At 37.4% G+C, this 17,464-nt stretch overlaps 1 protein-coding gene across 2 annotated transcripts in view; it reads left to right on the forward strand.

The window, feature by feature from the left end:
- The window catches only part of ST8SIA1 (ST8 alpha-N-acetyl-neuraminide alpha-2,8-sialyltransferase 1), a 116,444-nt gene that overhangs the window by 48,144 nt on the left and 50,836 nt on the right, over window positions 1-17,464 (forward strand). Inside the window, exon 3 of one of the 2 annotated variants that reach the window (XM_016140502.2) lies at window positions 12,452-12,561. The exons of the other annotated variant lie outside the window; for it this stretch is intronic. Coding sequence (XP_015995988.1) covers window positions 12,452-12,561 — 110 coding nt within the window. The remainder of the gene's footprint in view (window positions 1-12,451; window positions 12,562-17,464) is intronic. 2 annotated transcript variants of the gene reach the window in all.

Below are 17,464 nucleotides of genomic sequence, written 5' to 3' on the forward strand. Positions count from 1 at the left end.
TGAGATTAAGTAATACACCACTGAATGATTACAACACAGTCGAGTCTCTGATATAGCTGTAAGAGTATATAAAAGATTCCCTGTGAGTTTTTCTTAGGAAAATGGATGGATACTTGCTCAGTTGCTAACAATTATTAATATGACCCAAGTTGTCTTGAAGTAGCCAGATGAGGAGGTTGAGATGTAGGTATTCTCAGGCACAGTGGTGGCAATGAATCTGGTACAAATTTTCTGGTGAGTAATTTAGCGGTGTGTATCGAAAACCTTAAAAATGTGCTTATTATCTGACTCACAAAATCCACATCTAAGGATTTTTCTTAAGGAAATAATTGGACAAGTGCTCATGGTTGTATGTATCAGGTCAGTGACAGCACGAGGAGTTCTATGTGGAACGGGTTGGGTGGTCTTGAAGAGGCTCTTTCACAGTGCTTTGCATAAAATTAAGCAAACTTTATTGTATATGACAAAGGAGAAAATACAGTGGGCTGATCCCTTCTTCTCCATCCACCTTCCTGGTGTTTACACAATCCAAAGGTGTTTATAGCAGTGTTGTTTATCATAGTGAAATATTTGGAACCACTTAAAATATTAAAGGTAAGAAAAGATTAAATTATGAACCACTTTTTCAGTCAAATAGTATGCCAATATTAAAATAATGATGAGAAGGTGTCCGTGTATCTTATTTAGTAAACATATATATTGCTACAGCATGGATAAAGTGATCCCATTTTGGTGAGAAAAAATAGGGTAAGAGGCCTCAGTCACAGAAGGCTGAGCAATCACTGTAGATAATATCTGAATATTTCTTCATGTTATTTTGAACTGGAATTAGGGACTTTTCCAGTCTTTGGTCTGCTCTCTGTCAATTGGAATCTCGAAATTTTCACAAATTGCTTTATAAAAGGATCTATTATTTCATCTGGGCTCATCAAGAAGAAGAAGGTCATTCCCAATCTTTGGCTAAAAATTCCCTGTATTTTCCTACATGTTTCTGAATAATTTAAGATTTACACTCATCTCTAACCTCCTACTCTTTGAATAAATATAAATTTGCCAGGGCCCTGCCTGGGTTCTGGCATAAGTGCAAACTGGCCACCAGCGAGCCAAAACTGGCCCTCAAGTGTATTTTGTTTGGCTTTTACCGTTTAAAACTATCCTTTGATCTATATTTGCCAATATCGAAAAAGTAGAAGATTTCACATAAAAATCTGGATTTTTAGTATCACTTGGGAAAAAAATCAGACTATCTGGCAGCACTGGGCCCCATGCCCATCAACAGGGTCTGATCAATTGCTAATTTTTTTGCTTTGGTCATGCGTCCTGTTTACCCTGTTGTCTTCCTTCCAGTAGCTTTTACTTTCCGTCTGGATTTTGTAAGTATTTGATTTTGCAACTCTTGCGTTCTAGACTCTTTAGCTAAGCTATGTATTTTTAACCTTTATTCCAGTGGTCTGAAAAAATTAACAGATTTCCTTATATTCCTGGCATTTCTGAGTCAATCAATCACGGAAAACATCTATGTACTTACTATGCTCATAATACATAATGTCTGAGAACATTAGAAGTTACAAGACATGCTTTATACCCTTGAGTGGCTTATTCTCCATTTGTGAAGGATGGGTCTATACATAACATGGTGATCAGCAAATGGTACCAAATGCTAAGTGCCTTGAGTGTCTGGTTAAAGGGAACGACAATCAGTGCTGTAGGTTTCTTTGGGGCAGTGGGCAGGGTCATGGATGCCAGTCCCAGAAGATGAAATTGGTAAAGGAACATTCTGGGGAACAAAGACCTTAGGTTGTATTTGAGAATGTGTTAGATCTAGTGGCTCACAGACTTTACAGTATATATGTGTTGTGTAGGAGAATTTCAGCCCTCCATGCTCTACCCAGATATCCTGTTTCGAGAGGGCTGAAGTAGGACCAAGAATATGCATCTTTAATATGCATTTCAGGGTGATTTTGATATACATGGGCCATCTTATGTAAAAAAGGGAGAAGATAGTCCAAGCAGGGAGGGTGAAATAAAACAGAGGTAGGAGTGTGAGTAGGAAATTTAGAGACTATAAAAGCCAGCTGACTGGAAGCTCGTATTGGGCAGTCCTGGGAGATGGTTAAGGGAGCAATGCTGGGAAGAAAGGGATGCTCCAGAAGCAACTTCTTTTCCCTTCTCTCCCAAGAAAGGATGACAGATACTTTTTATAAAGTTGCGGGGAAGAAAGTAACAAGAGCCAGTTGTTGACAAAGAGAATATTCTCTGCTTGATTTCATTTTAAAATGAAAGAGTTATGTATGAAACAATACCTCATTTTAATCTTTTAAAATTTCATAATTAATTTAATAGTTAGTTAGCAGGCAGCTGATACTAGTCCTGCTAGTTCAGGTACTTAACAGTTAAATTGGATTAACGATTTAACAATCTGCTGCATTATTGAGTAATTGCACACTATTTATAGTTAAAAACAAAATAGATATCTTAATTCACAACACATTTTCGTGGATCAAACGTTGAGCTGGGGGTCAGGGGTTTTGTCCCAAGATTTCATATAGTAACTGGCATGTGACTGGTTGGTACTCAATCAATATTTGCTAAATGGCCTTAACTGAAAGGTGCTTGGTGTTTGTAGTTCTTCATTTCTGAAAAATATGGGGTTTGACTAGATGAGTGATTTTCTGCACCATCAAATTCCTTGGGGGTGTCTAAGTGTCACTTTTAGAAATAAGAGCAGGACCAAGAAATCAGAGAGGAGTACCTACCTCAAACACCATCTTCTCTTTTGTTTTTCTATTTTTATTATTTAATGGGGTTTTTATGTATATTATCTTGTTGGAAAAACAACAGAAGACTTCCATTGCAAAACAAACAAAATAAAAACATCGACAATAATTTTGAAAGTCTCCGAAGTATCGAAGAAATGATTTTATTCAATTTCACATATATTTACAAGCCACTGTGCACAGTTTAATACATAATTCTCATGAGTCATTGAGCATAAGTGAATTTTAATGCCTTTCTGATCTGTTTCAATTTTTGAGCATTCCTTCAATTTGTAGGGGATCTTACTGAACACAGTGCTTGCAGACACTTCACAGATCCTAAGGATAAAAAAAAATTTATTAGGTAAATAATAGAGTTGGGAAAGGAGGGAATGAAGAGGAGGACACATTATAAATGCTTTAACAAAAGTAGAGAGACAAAAAATTCAGACTATTTTGGAAGAAACACAGATAAATAAAACTGCATGGGGGTAATATTGGGTGTGAGCATAGATAATGCGGTGTGAAGAAAGAATGAACAGGAAGTTTGAGGTGTTGGTGGGCCATGAGTGCCTCAATGAAGATCTCAAATATTTTTGTGGACAAAAGGGCAAACATGGTGTATCGTTTACATTTTTTAAAAGGGAGTGACATACACTAGCCTTTGTTTGTTTATTTAGAGATTTACTGAGGGATAATTCATGTATAAGGAACCATACATATTTAATGTGCATAATTTGATGTGTTTGGACACATGCAAACACTTGTAATACCATCACCTTCGTTTTAGAAGAATAATCAGTATATGAAAGTGAAGGATGGGTGGTGAGCAAGAACTGGAAGTTGACTAATAGTACTAAGCCAGTTAAAAAATATTTACAATGAGGGTGGCAAGAGGAAAAGAACAGAGCCTCCACAGAAGTAGGTGTTAGGATAATATTAAGAAACGAGCAAAAATGAATCCAAGATTTCTAAACTGTGTTGCTGAGAAAATGTCAGCCTATTAAAAATAAAAATAAGCAATTGATTATTTACTTTATGCCAGACAGAGCTCATTTAATCCTCACAACAACTATATGAGATGGGTGGGTACCATTATTACAAATAAGAAGGCTAGGGCACTAAGGTTAAATAATTTGCCAGTAGTCATAGAGGAAACATTAAGTCAGAACTCAGATGCAGGCAGGCAGGCTCTAGGGCAATGCTCATCAACAGGAGTATAGATGCACTGTCCGTATGTACAGGAAGAGAATCCTTCAGGAGTACTTTCGCCTCGGTAGATGAGGATGCAAAGTCCCATAATGGCATGAGGCTTTGTTCCTGCTGCTGCTATGGCTATTTTCTGCTCCACTACTAAGCATCACTGGGCACTACCTTTGAAATATTGTGCATGTCCTTCATATTTTCTTTTTTTTCCACTATGAAAAAAATACTCCACAGTTTCGAGGACTCTTGAAATGTGGCCAACCTCTGGCCTAAAGAATAGGCACAGCCTTCCTATTGTTTTGGCATTCATGAGTCAGAAATGACATTAGTAACAAATTTCAGTTAACCAGGAGTTGATTGTGAAATGTTTAATAAATTCACTGCATAGCCACATGAACTGATGTTATATTTGGCTTCCAGAGGTTGTATGCAGAAAAACAGATTATTTGTGAAAAATACTTAATACTCCTTAGAATGCTTAAGTGTTTTTAAATAATAGATTAAGTAAAAATTTTAATAGGGAAATAGTATCCATATGTAATTTAATTTCCAAAGATGCCTCCTGTGCACAAAGAATATTAATACTGCACTTTTTAAAATCCCACTTTCATTAGTGGAATGGGGAATACAATTCTGAGCAGCAGCTTTCTGAAAATTTGTTTTCATGTAATTGAAGAATAGTCAAACTTCCTTGAATAATAACGATGTTCAGATATTCTATAATTAGTACTTATAAATACATATCCTCAGGCAAAGTTTTGAGTAATGTTTTTTGAAGGGTTCAATAAATAAATATCTGTAATGAGGAGCATTTGTCTTTGATATAAATTACTAGATATTTTTATCATAAGAATGCTTACACATGCAAAGTAAGGAAACAGCTGAAATTTTAATTTGGACTTCCGAGAGACTAGTTAAATGACTGAAAAAGCAAATACATTTTTACTTATTTACCGAAAAGAACCAAAGCTGCTTTCAGTTCAGCTGCATCTTGTCATTATTTTGCCTGTTTAGCTGGGCGCTAGGCTTACTAGGAATTTGCCTGTGGGAAGTTGCCAGTCCTTAGCTGAAATAATAAAGCGGGGTACAGGGTTAAAGAGATGTACATCTGAAGAATATTGTTAAAGGGTTGGGGGCTTAATTGATGTACTGGTTAGAATGTAAGTAGGTTCTTGAGCAGGGCAGCACAATTAAATATGTCAAGGAGGGCATAATTAGATGGGCGGCTGAATGGTGTAATTACACTCGTAAGAGGGGGGCTGTAATTAGATCTGAGGCAGGGGGTGTATTTGGATGCTTAGGTTGAGGATATAATTAACATATGGGTGAGAAATTAAATTATGTGTGTGGGTGGAGCATAATTATGTGTAGGAGTCCCTGTGGATACGTGGGTGAGGGTACATAGAAATGAACGGGTCAAATTGCAATAAGATAATGTACATTAATATTCTTATGGACAAAAACTTGAGATTTTCATCAGTAAGAGCAAGCATATTTTGACATCGTGACTAATAGCAGTTGGCATATAGTGACGGCTTTTCAGACCACTCTGAAGGGTTGCAAATCAAAATCTCTGCTTTTCTATTAAGACTGCTTTTCCATTAAGACACTGACATTGATTCCTCTTCTTAATAATGGAACTCGATGGTGTTCTAAATACTGAATAGCTTGGTAATTAATTTTGCTAGCTTTAAAACACAACTACATGACAGGGAAGACTAGCTTCTCCTTCCTATCAAAGAGAGGAGTTTAGAGGTAGCAATAGAGCAAAACAAACAAACAAAATAAACCAAAGATTTTTCCTTTGAATTGTAAAGTGTGAAAAGTGCTAATTCTAGTTAAGAATATCAGCATAAAGTTGCATGTGTAACAAAGTCAGCAAGATTTAACTTGAAAGCCTCACCTTTTTTTTAACTATGAGACAAAGTTTATTTAGAAATATATATGGCATTGCTCTCCCCACCCTCACCTACCCCTACCTAAGTATAAAAGCACCAAGGCAGGTCAAATAGGAGCAGGAAGTGGCAGAGGGAAACTAGAGGAAGAAGAATCTAGAGCAAGGTAGATGCAAAAGGTATTCGATGCATCTGAGAAATTTATATTGAAGTAGTGAAGCATGGTGAGAGCTATAATAATTGATATATCCTGTATTAATTAAAACATGGAATCTTTTGTTGTCATCTTCAAAAGTAAGAGAACATTTAAATATACAAATCTGTTGCTTAGATAAATTATTGAAATTAAAGATGTTTTATTGACCACTACTCTGCTTGATCTGACAGTCTATTATTCGATTTTTATAAAGCTGTGTGTCTAAGAGCCTCCTTCCATCTGTCCAGGATTTAGATTGTTTCTAGCAGGGGTGCACTATAGATAGAATTCTGGGATTATAAACTTTTTGGCTTCCTTGGGCTCCCAATAAGCCTAGATTTAAGGTTAGATATTTTTTTGTAACCTGAATATAGGGACATTAAAGCCTGCTCCCCGATTTTGGCTCTTGCTCTATAATGGTTCTATAGAACGTATTTTTCTTCTTTAATTCTGATTTTACGTCAGTGCATGATGCTAATTTTCTACATTGTAGACATGTCTCAAAGGTAGCCTCTTTCAAAGATTATTGTAGTATTCAGATGTGCTTTTACTAAAAGTTGTGTATTTCTGTGAAAATAGTTATCACAGCATTGTTTAATCCAGTTCTCTATCTATTAAATGCACCTCCTACCTCCTCCCCTTCTCCCAAGGCAAACTCAAACTCTAACACAGTTAGCGATCGATGGTGAACTCAGTTGTTTATGGAGAAAGTGTAATTTTCATTCAGGACATCCAGCTATGTCTATGGAATGGAAGATAAGTAGGCATGATTGTGCTAGTGGTTGAAGTCTGACTCAGTGCTTTGTCATCTTGTGTGAATTGCATGTGAAGAGGAGGAAGAAGTGAGCTATCTGGCTTTGGAAATGACTCTGGTAAATAATGCTTTATTTACTGAATTATAAAAACCATTCTGTGATGCTGAAGAGCTATTTACGTAATGTACACACATGCAAAAAGTTTAAAGTCTGCAGATTTTAATAATATTTGTTCAGAAGTCATATTGTCAACCAGGAATATTTTCTCAGTTGGCATTTATAGTTTGTTTCCTAAAAAGTCTTCTAGCCTGTAACAAGTCTTTTTACCCTTATTTATGCCATAAAACATCTAAGACCCTGATTTTTGTCTTTTTTTCTAAACTTCCTAAGATTGTCCGAGAGACTAAAAATCTCAACTACTTTTCTTGTGTCTAAAAATATGTGATCTCAGATCTCAGTGGCATTTCCTCAGACAGATACTCCCTAACCCTTAAGTACTCTGCTCTATCACATTTGTTAAATTCTGTTTTCCCTGTTAGAATGTGAGGTCCACAAGTGGAGTACATGTCTGTTTTGTTCATCAACGCATTCCTGGCATCCATCACAGCTTCTGGTCCATAATAAGTGTTCAACAAATAGCTGTTGAATAAAAAGAGAAGTTAGACATCTGGACTATTTAAGGAGAGGCATGGGCAATGTAGGCAATGGATGATAATTAAGGATAAGGGGTATATGGGAAGCAAGGTTCTGAATGGCTTTATTAATAGCCACATATGGCTTTATTAATAGGCTCATATTTTAGATAATGGCTAGCCTTATGTTTGTTCTTTAAGTTTAGAAATTAAATTACACATTCATTATAACAGTAAGGAAATGTAACTTTATATCAGGTTTTGAAAATAGATCAGATGCTTAACATACATCTGCTGATTAAATAATTACCTTATTAAGCAAATTGTTGATCATCTCATCTGTGCTTTGTTTGGATATAATGTGTTAAGCAGAAGATATGATACCTGTAATGATTCATACAAAATGAACATTTAAAAACTCATTGACTGATAGAAGTGGTAGATATACCGTCAAAGGCCAAAGATAAATATTTTTTAAAACTCTATATAACTCTTTGAAATTAAAAGTATCTCACACAAAGATAAATGACACAGTGGTCTAGCAATATAATGATAATTTTTCCTCATAGAATTTAATTTTTTAGTGTATAATAATATACTAATATCATATGTTGATATAGGACTTTAGAGATACCTGATGATGTTCAACACCTCACCTAATTTAATTCTTATAATCACACTGGGAGATAGATGGGAGAGTTATTACCATGCTTGACTTCCAGTGAAGCACTGAGGTTTTGAGGGACCTGGCAAACCAGAATATGAATCTAGATGGTTAATATAATATGGTAATTAAGAAGATGGTCATTAGCAGATGGGCACAGTGATAGTGAGAACATTTGGACGGAGATCCACAAAATTAACTCGTGGTCGAGCAATATTTTGAGCTTGTTGTCAGTCAATCTGCATAATTTATCCTTTCCTTTAGTGTAGTATTTTTTAAGGTTAGCAGGGGAAGTGTACTGTATTATAGTCTCAAATCCAATAGATTTCTTTTTTGCATGGGTGAATGAAGATACATTTGTAAAGAAGGGATGCGATGCCTTAATAAAAATATTCCTTTACAAAATTATAATATTCACGTGAAAGTGGGTGACCAAAAGTTCTTTCTATGTAATATACCCCCAAAAAGAGAACATCTTGTTCATATGTTATTCTAGTAAGCATTGACCATTGCCAAGTTGAGATATATCCTAAAATAGAATAATGGTGTTATCTCAATTAGTTAAAAAATTCCACAGTGTTTTCTCAATTAAAATTTTCCTCTCTGTAAAGCTTTAGTGAGGTCTTATTGTTCATTGATGTATTACGATGCCCAGAAGAGTGCACTCAGGCACTTAAGAAATATTTATTAAAATGAAATTGCCTCTGTGAGGGCTAGCAGTAGACCAAATGAAGAAGTAGTAAACAAATATCACCAGGAAAAAAAGTTAAAAATGTTTTTTTCCCCTTCATTGGCTTTTGTTGGAGGGCTTTAAAAACTTTTTTATAGTATGTGGATATAATAATTAAATGTTCTGCTAATAAAATTATTCCAATTATTAAGATAGAGTTAGATAAATCACTATTGTACCATTTTCCTCCATGGCGTCTAGGTATTTTGTGGCTTGAACATGTCAGTAAACTTTGTTGGAAGGAAGAAGGGGATGAAAGAGGGGAAAGAGGAAGAGAGGACCACATGCCGGTGGCTTGGCGAGATGTCTTATGTATATCCTTATGAAATCTTGTGCAATTTTATCCACTTTTAGAGACAAAAAGTGGAATGTTGGGGGACCTGACAACCTACCCCCCAAACCCCGTTATCCCACAACCTGAAAGTTAGGAGGCAGTGTTTGTACCCAGGTTTATGCTGCTGCTGCTGCTTCCACTTCCTGGATCTGCTTGTTTTGGGCCCAGATTTTCACCAATCTGGTTCAAGAATCTCTCTAACAACAATGAGGGATGTTTAAATTGGCTTTTACAAAGCAAACTAAATTTTAGTTGAGGTTGAATCAACCCACACTTTTCAAATAAACCACAGTATACTCAAATAGATATGCAAATATACAGTATAAGTTATAAGTCACTGAATCAGACTAGTCTTCTGTCCTCACTAACGAATTAAATCTGTCCTTGTTAAGGTGACCAGTGACCTCAATGTTGCTAGATCCAGTGACAATTTTCAGCTGTTTTCTTTCTTACTCTATCAAGCATTTGATGTAGTATTTTCCTTCCTTCCTGAGACATGCTTTTTTACTTGTGGCTTCCAGGACACCACACTTTACCGTTTTATCTCCATTTCACTGGCCGCTCTCCTTTAACTTCCTTTACTGATTTCTCCTCAGTCTCCTGAGGAGCACTTCAGGATTCAAGTCTTAGACCTCTTCTCTTTTCTGTCTAAATTCATTTGACACCATTTAGTCTCCTAACTTTAAATATCTACTGTATGTATGCTGATCACTCCCAATTTTCTATCTCCAGGAAAGATCAGTTCCTAAACTATATTCTCATATGTACAATTGCCTACCTGACATTGTCACTTAAATGTCTAATAGGCATCTCACACTTAACATATTTAAAATCAAGCTCCAAATTGTTCCCCTCAAATCTGCTCCACTTGTACTTTTTCCATATCCCACTAAAACGGCAAGTCCATCTTTAAAGTTATTCAAGCCAAAAGCCTTGGCATGATTCTTGATTTCTCTCACTTCCACTGCATCAGCAAATCTGCTTGCTTCCGACCACCCTCACGGCTGTCACCAAAGTCCAAACCACCAAAATCTCTACTTCATGTTACAGGAAACTCCTAACAGGTTTGTTTCTTTACGCCCATGACATCTTACAGCCTATTCACACAGCAATAGAGTGATTGTTCCAAAATATGGCATATTGCCACTCCTTTGCTTATCATTCATTGACTTGATTCTCATCTTAGAATAAAACTCATAGTCTTTTCCATGCCCTACAAGGCTCTACAGATTTTTTTCTCCAAACGCCCCAACAGTTATTTCTCTCATCTTCCCACCTACTTCTCTCTCCCTTACTTACTCATTGCCAGACACAATGCTCTCTTTGCTCTTTCCTCAAACCCTAGGAATGTTTCCTCCTGAAGTTCTGCATCAGTGGTTTCCACTGATATCTGTATGGCTCACTACCTCTCATCTCCTTTAGAGATTTGCTTACATGTCTCCTTTGAGTTCTTCCCTGACCATCCTACTTAAATTGCAATTCCCTTTCAAAAGCATTTCCTGATCTTTTAATGCCAATGTTTTTTTTTTCTTTCTATAGCCCATATCACCATAATTATTTATTCTTATTTATCATCCATTTCACCACTATTATGTAAACTCTGTGGGAATGCTTGGAATATAGTAGGCACTTAATAAATACTTGTGCAAACTTGAGCACAGTTAAATCTATATCTAATAAATTATAGACCTAATTAATGTGTGTCCAGTGTCGATTTTAAATGCTCCTTTTTAGAGTGACTGAGAAAAATGCCACATATCATCCCGAATCATCCTGGGTGTGTTGGAGTGCTGGCCTCTGCCCTCTGTGTGTCCTGCTCTGGAGCTGAGTGGACCGGTCTCTGTGGTGGTCATGCAGAGAATTCTCGACTCTCTGTTGGCAAATGCTTAGACTTTGCACTTTAAGTACTGTATCTTTGCCAATTACGTTTTCATAGCTTTGGTTGTTTCTTTTACACATCAGAAATCAAGGAAGTAAAATTCTCTTCTTTTGCTGCTAAAGTGCCTTCCTTAGTTATTAAAGACCACAAAGATTCCTGTACTTTTTTTTTTTCTGGTTTAATTGTTTTATGCCTATGTAAGGCCTTTATAATATATGTTTATGTATTTATTCCATTTATTTTTTGGTATAATCCATGTTATTTACTTCAGATTCATCTGGGACGGCCTACTTAGTATCAGGATAGTTATCTTATGTACCAGTTATATATAGTAAGGTTCTCTCCCAAAGAACTCCAGCCATCGTGCATTGTTTCAGCCAGCAGAAATTCTGTACCTAGTGGTTCTTGCTGATCCAGCTAAAAGAGGCTGAATGACGCATTTCACTTTCAGGGGCTATTGCTGGGTTTTGATATTCCCTGTACTATAAATAGCACTTCAGGGAACACTCAGGTACAGTGAACATTTTCTTTGCAGTCCAGCTCAATGTTTGCAGAAAGAAAGTCACATGCTGTCTGGTTCAGCACAAGTCACTTGCCCCTCAGTGCCTCCTAACTTCTAGACAGACCCACCCAGAATTCTTAGTTGCTCATAAACACAGCATTTGCTCTCAGCCTACTTTCATGCCTTTATTTATGCTGCTTTCTCTGCCTGGCAGAATCCTGCTCATCGTTTAAGATTTATCTTGAGTGAGAAAGCTTGCCTTGAGTCAGCTTGGCAGAAATGCCTTCTTGCTCTTCTATAAGATTCTCCACAGCATTTGGAACATACCTGTTCTACAGTAATTTCAGCATTATATTAGAGTCTGTTACGTAAGTGTATATGTTCACACTCTCCCTATGTCCCAAACTGTGAATCCTGAGGCCTGTGACTTCTGTTTCCTTGTATCTATTCTCAAGATTTAGTATCGAAAACACTCAGCAGCATTTGCTGAAATGAATGGCTGATTGTATGAATGAATGAAATTGCATTCAAATAGGGGAATAAGATTCATCTGAGTTTGTTCTCAGCTTAATGCCTTTAAAATAATCCTATATGTAGCTTGGATTTCTCTATTTTCCCAAGCAGACATCCTGTACTAAGTGTATGGCCAATTTGATAATGAAAGAAAAAAAAATGCTGTTATATTTAAGTATACTTCAGGGAGTAAATTTTTTTATTTTTGTAATTTCAAAGGAACAGGCTAGTTTTTTCTTTACAAACTTCTTGCATCTTTCTTTCTACATGCTCTCTTCACTCAGCCCAGTCTTCAGTCAAATTCCTCCAAAGGGTCTGCTGTAAACAATGGTTTCTTGAGCAGTTGTGCATTCTCTGCAGTGAAAACCCGCCTTGTTTTCTGTTGCTAGGCAACCCCATTCCAGCTGCCCTTGAAGAGATGTGCGGTGGTGGGAAATGGTGGGATTCTGAAGAAGAGTGGCTGTGGCCGTCAAATAGATGAAGCAAATTTTGTCATGCGGTAAGAGCACCCACAGCTCGGCCTCTGCTTTTTCTCCTTTTCCCCACCCCTCCAACAGCCCTGGGACCTTTTGAAACTAGTCACTTGTGATTAATCAGTTGTAGCTGCTCTTTAGATTCCCTTCAAGTTCATATACAAGTAAGTTCAGGAGAGGGCCAGGAGAGCAAGGGAACGTGCCTCAAGAAAGTACAAAGCCAAGAAAGACTCGGAGGTTGTGGGCAGACCTCAGAAGTGGAGACATGCAGATTTTATTTTAGATTACACATTCAGGTGATTAAAACTTTAAAAATTGTTGCAAAGACTAACTCTCTATGCACAAGCGTATTAATCTATCCATTTCATTCTATGCCCTTTCTTCATTTTTCACAAAAGCGTTTGCAAGTAGTGAGGGGAATTTTATAGAGGGATTTGATCTGTGCTTGACTGGGAAAACCGAAGGAAGGATGGGGAATAAATTCCAAGTGAGGAAGAAACTTGGAAAAAGGACTGAGCAGAGTGATGATGTGTACGTCACTTCCGGTGGAAAACATGAAGCTTCTGCCATGACACATAAAGGGATTGCTGAGACACATCCAGCCAAGGGTAGAGAACATCACATTGTCGTGGCACCAACCTGTACCGTTGGGTGATTTGGGCCAGAAGTGAGGACAGCAAGTGATTGGATTGATATACATTTGGGGTTGTCTGGATGAAAAGTAAGAAGGATGGGGAGTGACAAAACGTGGAAGGTTCTAGCTAAAGAGTGTGTGAAGTGACACATCTTGGAGTCTGGGCTGGATAAGAAGTGGGCCCTGAGAAGTGTTAAGGAGAAAGGAAGGGAGCCACATGGGGCCAAGTGATAGGGTCAGTCAGAGCCTGGAGGGGGCAGGTAGGGAGGATGAGAGAGAAGTGGAATGATAAGAACCGAAGTCAAAGAATAACCCACTGGAGTATATGATTTTCGAGCTTAGCTTCTCTGGGGATGCTCAGACTGTTGTAGAAAAAGAGGACATTTGTTACTGAAGACGTGAAGGGACGTCAAGGTTAGACTGTGGAGCGTCTTTCAGCTGAGCTCCAAAGCCTCCCCCAAGTGGGAACGGCAATGAACCAGGTGCCAAAAGGCTCCGGGGCCAGGAAGGCTGAGACGCAAGCAACACAGAGGACGGAAAGCTGAGCAAAAGAAGACGGGTTATTTGTTTTTTTTTGTGTGTGTTCTTTTTTAAGGATAATAAGTAATAGTTGAAATGGCAAAAGGTAGCCAAGAGAACACTAACTCACCTCTGAGCTCTTAGCTGAATGAAGTAGGGGAGAGTCTAGACTCTATTTGAGAGTGTTTCAAGGGAAGCCATGTATGTGAGGGAGGGCCCAGTTCCTTCTTCAAGAACAAGAGATGGGCTTCTTGAAAGACTTGTCATCTCATTGGCGAAGCCTGCAGCAAAGTGGGGAGATCCTTCTACATCCATCTTTCCTGTGGGGAGATGCCCTGCCATAGTTTTTCCAGCATAGGACTGCAATTTCTTTCCATCACAATTACGGTTATGTTTTTGGGAATACATTTGAACTGCAGGAAAATGGAGAAGATAGAAAGAGTCCTCTTTATTCAAGTCAATGTAACTTCTGTTTATTGAGCATCTGCACTGTATTGGGCCCTTAGCTGGTTCTGTAAGTGGTATGTTGAACAATTCTGTCATGGCCTTAGAACCTGGAGGTGTGCTAGTGCTATGATGGGGGCAACTGAGAGACAGAGAGAGAGGGGCCCTGAGACTTTCTGAGGAGTAGTGGTGTCTGGGCTGAGTCATTCCACTCCCAGCACAGAAACAGCCTGTTAGAAGGCTTTAATGTAGGAAGGACACCAGATGCTGCCACAGTGTCATGACCCATGAGAATGGCTTGAGGTGGGGCTGCAGACGTATTAAGGCTATAGGAGTGGATACAGTCACCTAGAGAGCATAGATACAAGAGAAGAGCAGAGACCCTGGGCCAAATTCAGGTATTCATTTCAGTACGTTGGCATTCAGTAGAGGCTGAGAAGCCAGCAGAGAAAATAGAGGTACGAGGGCAGGCCCTTGCCACGAATTAGCTCTGTGATGTACAGCGAGTCATTTTATCTTTGCCGGTGCTCAGTTTTCCCAGCTATGTGAGGAAGCGGGAATGGACAACTCCTAAGACTTTCCACTAGAGAAATACTGATTCTATCTGTGATTGTATGAATACTATATAATTGTAACACAGTTCATGTGGTTTAGAGTAAATTTTCAAATTACTCATGATTATACATTTATTTGCTCTTTCAAAAAACTATGTAAGGAAGAAGGAATGGATAATAATATACTCACACATTCAGGGAAGTTAAGTGAATTCAAGAAGTCTCAATGCAATGTAGAAGGAAGCAGTATGATAAATGTGTTTTTTATATTATTCCTGAGTACATACATGGGTGTGTCACTGCCATTTAGGAAGATGGGTATTTTAAATGTAACATGTGGAAGATTAGTTCTAAGCACCTTAAGGGGTTATCTAGTAGGGCCATGTTTATCGTAAATAAATAAGACTAAGTTTGCATTGTACATAATCTGGTGTTGATATATTCAAGTTCGGAATTAATGAGTTCCTGTGATGAGAGTGCCCAGCACAGTATTCACACAATGTTCATAGAAGGATGAGGGCAGCGAGGATTGAAAAGAATTCGAAGAAGATAGCCTCATAACTAGACCTATGTGTGCATGTGCCTTTAATTTAACTTTAAGAACGGTGCTATTTCATAACACATTTAATATTTTAAAAAGCTTTATGGTTTACAGTGGAAAATTGTTTTAAGATTATTTTTATTTGACCATTTATGGATCTACTTATAAATGGCTGCTTAATACACAATTTTTTGGGCACCTTTACAAAATTGAGGTAGTAGCTTATATTCAACATTAAACATTTAGTGAGTAAATGTGATCAGAAATTACATAATATGCCTGGTTCTAGATTATAGGGTGCATGGAGAGTTACAGCAAAAGAGGATATCCAAAAATAGCTTTACGTGTATTCAGGTATATACCAGATTATAGTTCAAAATGTCTTCTAGGATTAGGGCAGAACACTTCCATTATTTTCTTTGCTTATACATTTTCAAATACATCTTTTAATGCTAAAAATTGATTTCCCAGTTTTCAAAATAAACATCTGTTTTATAACCAAAAACACTTTAAAGTAATATAGTTGAATAAAACTTATCTGAAGATCTAAGAGAAATGAGTGCTTGCATCTTGGGGAGGACATGAGTGGATCAGGGACACAAGTGAAGGCAATATAATTTTGGTGCCTCAAATTATGCTCAAATCATGTTTTGCATACTTAAGTATATGTAAAATTTAAAAAGTAATTTTATGATTTTTTTCTATTTAAAGATTCCTCTCCACCAAGCCTATTGCCTACCTACCTCCATCCCCCCTCCCCCAGTTCAAAGAATATTTAATTCTTCGTCAGTTCTGTGATCATATCTTTTAGGATCATGAGCACAGTTATTAAGATATTTCAGCCATTAATCTCCGCTAATTGTGCCAACAAGTGATAATGCAAGTTTGAAACACTTCTACACAATTATGCCTTATTAAAAAACAATTTGACTGTATTAAATGTGCCCTTTATGTAAATCTATGTAATTATCAATTTAGGAGCTGAGGAGCTAAGATGATAGTGTGCCTTTTTCTAAGAAAGGAGCTACAGGGAAGTGTCACAGACATTTGTGCTTGAAGAGAAATTTACTCAGAAGAACTTAAAACAGATATTCATACCAAAATAGAACTTTATTATTTTCTAGAAATGCATTTATAAAATAGTATCTTTATTGTTTTAAGCATTTCCCTTTGCTGTAGAATTTGACAATATCCATAAGTTTTTCTTGAGCTTTTACTCTGTGGTAGGAGGTATGGAAGAACCCAGACATATGAACCTTGGTTCCACTTGCAAGGAACACATAGCAAAGCAAAGTATTTACTCATGAGAACCAGCTCTTTTCATTTAATATGGCAAAGTAGGTTGAAAGCACTCCCTGGCAATATTTAGAGTCCACAGTTTTAATATAAACTGGTTAGTTCTCAGATGTTACAAATGACCATCAAGATTAAAACTTTTTCAAGAGAAAACTGTCCAAATTTTACCCTGTGTTTTATCCCAGAAATCATTTTTCTCTTTGCTAAGATCAGTTAAATCACAAGACCACATCCAGCACCAGTGCCAGATGAGCCTGGTTGTTAATTCATAAGCTTACTCCCTCACAAGGGTCCTCAGAAACCACATGGGATGTGGCGTGACCACTAGACTGGAGACACCTCAAGATCAGGCTTTGCAACTTGGCTTCACCTGGGCGCTTTCCACAATGCCCACTATGTTTGTTCTCAGTGGACACTCAGAAAAAGTCACTAACTAGCTGACTAATTAATCTGTGGGTAGCTTCCAAAAGAACCAGCTTCTCATTACCAAAGAACAGATGAAGGGAAGATTCCAAATTGACCGCGACAGGTTTCCACCCAAGACACCCTGATGTGGTAGGAGTCACAGGGTATAAGTAAGACATCAGGGAACTTGAGCTGGTAGGCTGAGTGGGTGCCCAGACAATTCCATGTCCTGGGGGAAATTTATATGGAAAATTTATTAGTTGGGGAACTGGCAGAGACATTAATATTCATAGGATCTCTTTACCTACAAATAAACAATAATGTAGTTTGTTGAAGTAATAAAAAGTTAGAAATGCCCTGATGTGATGGGAGTCAAGTTAGATTTATGGGTGGAAAGGAGAAATGAGAACACAGTAGTAAAAGAAAACTTAATGGAAATGATAGACTCATTTGGGGATGTCATAAATAATGCATGTATATTTAATTACATTTATATGCTATTTCTGGTATGTGATATTTTTGAGCTTTTACTATGT

The sequence above is a fragment of the Rousettus aegyptiacus genome, unplaced genomic scaffold, assembly GCF_014176215.1.
Source record: "Rousettus aegyptiacus isolate mRouAeg1 unplaced genomic scaffold, mRouAeg1.p scaffold_m13_p_2, whole genome shotgun sequence".
Taxonomy (NCBI): Eukaryota; Metazoa; Chordata; class Mammalia; order Chiroptera; family Pteropodidae; genus Rousettus; species Rousettus aegyptiacus.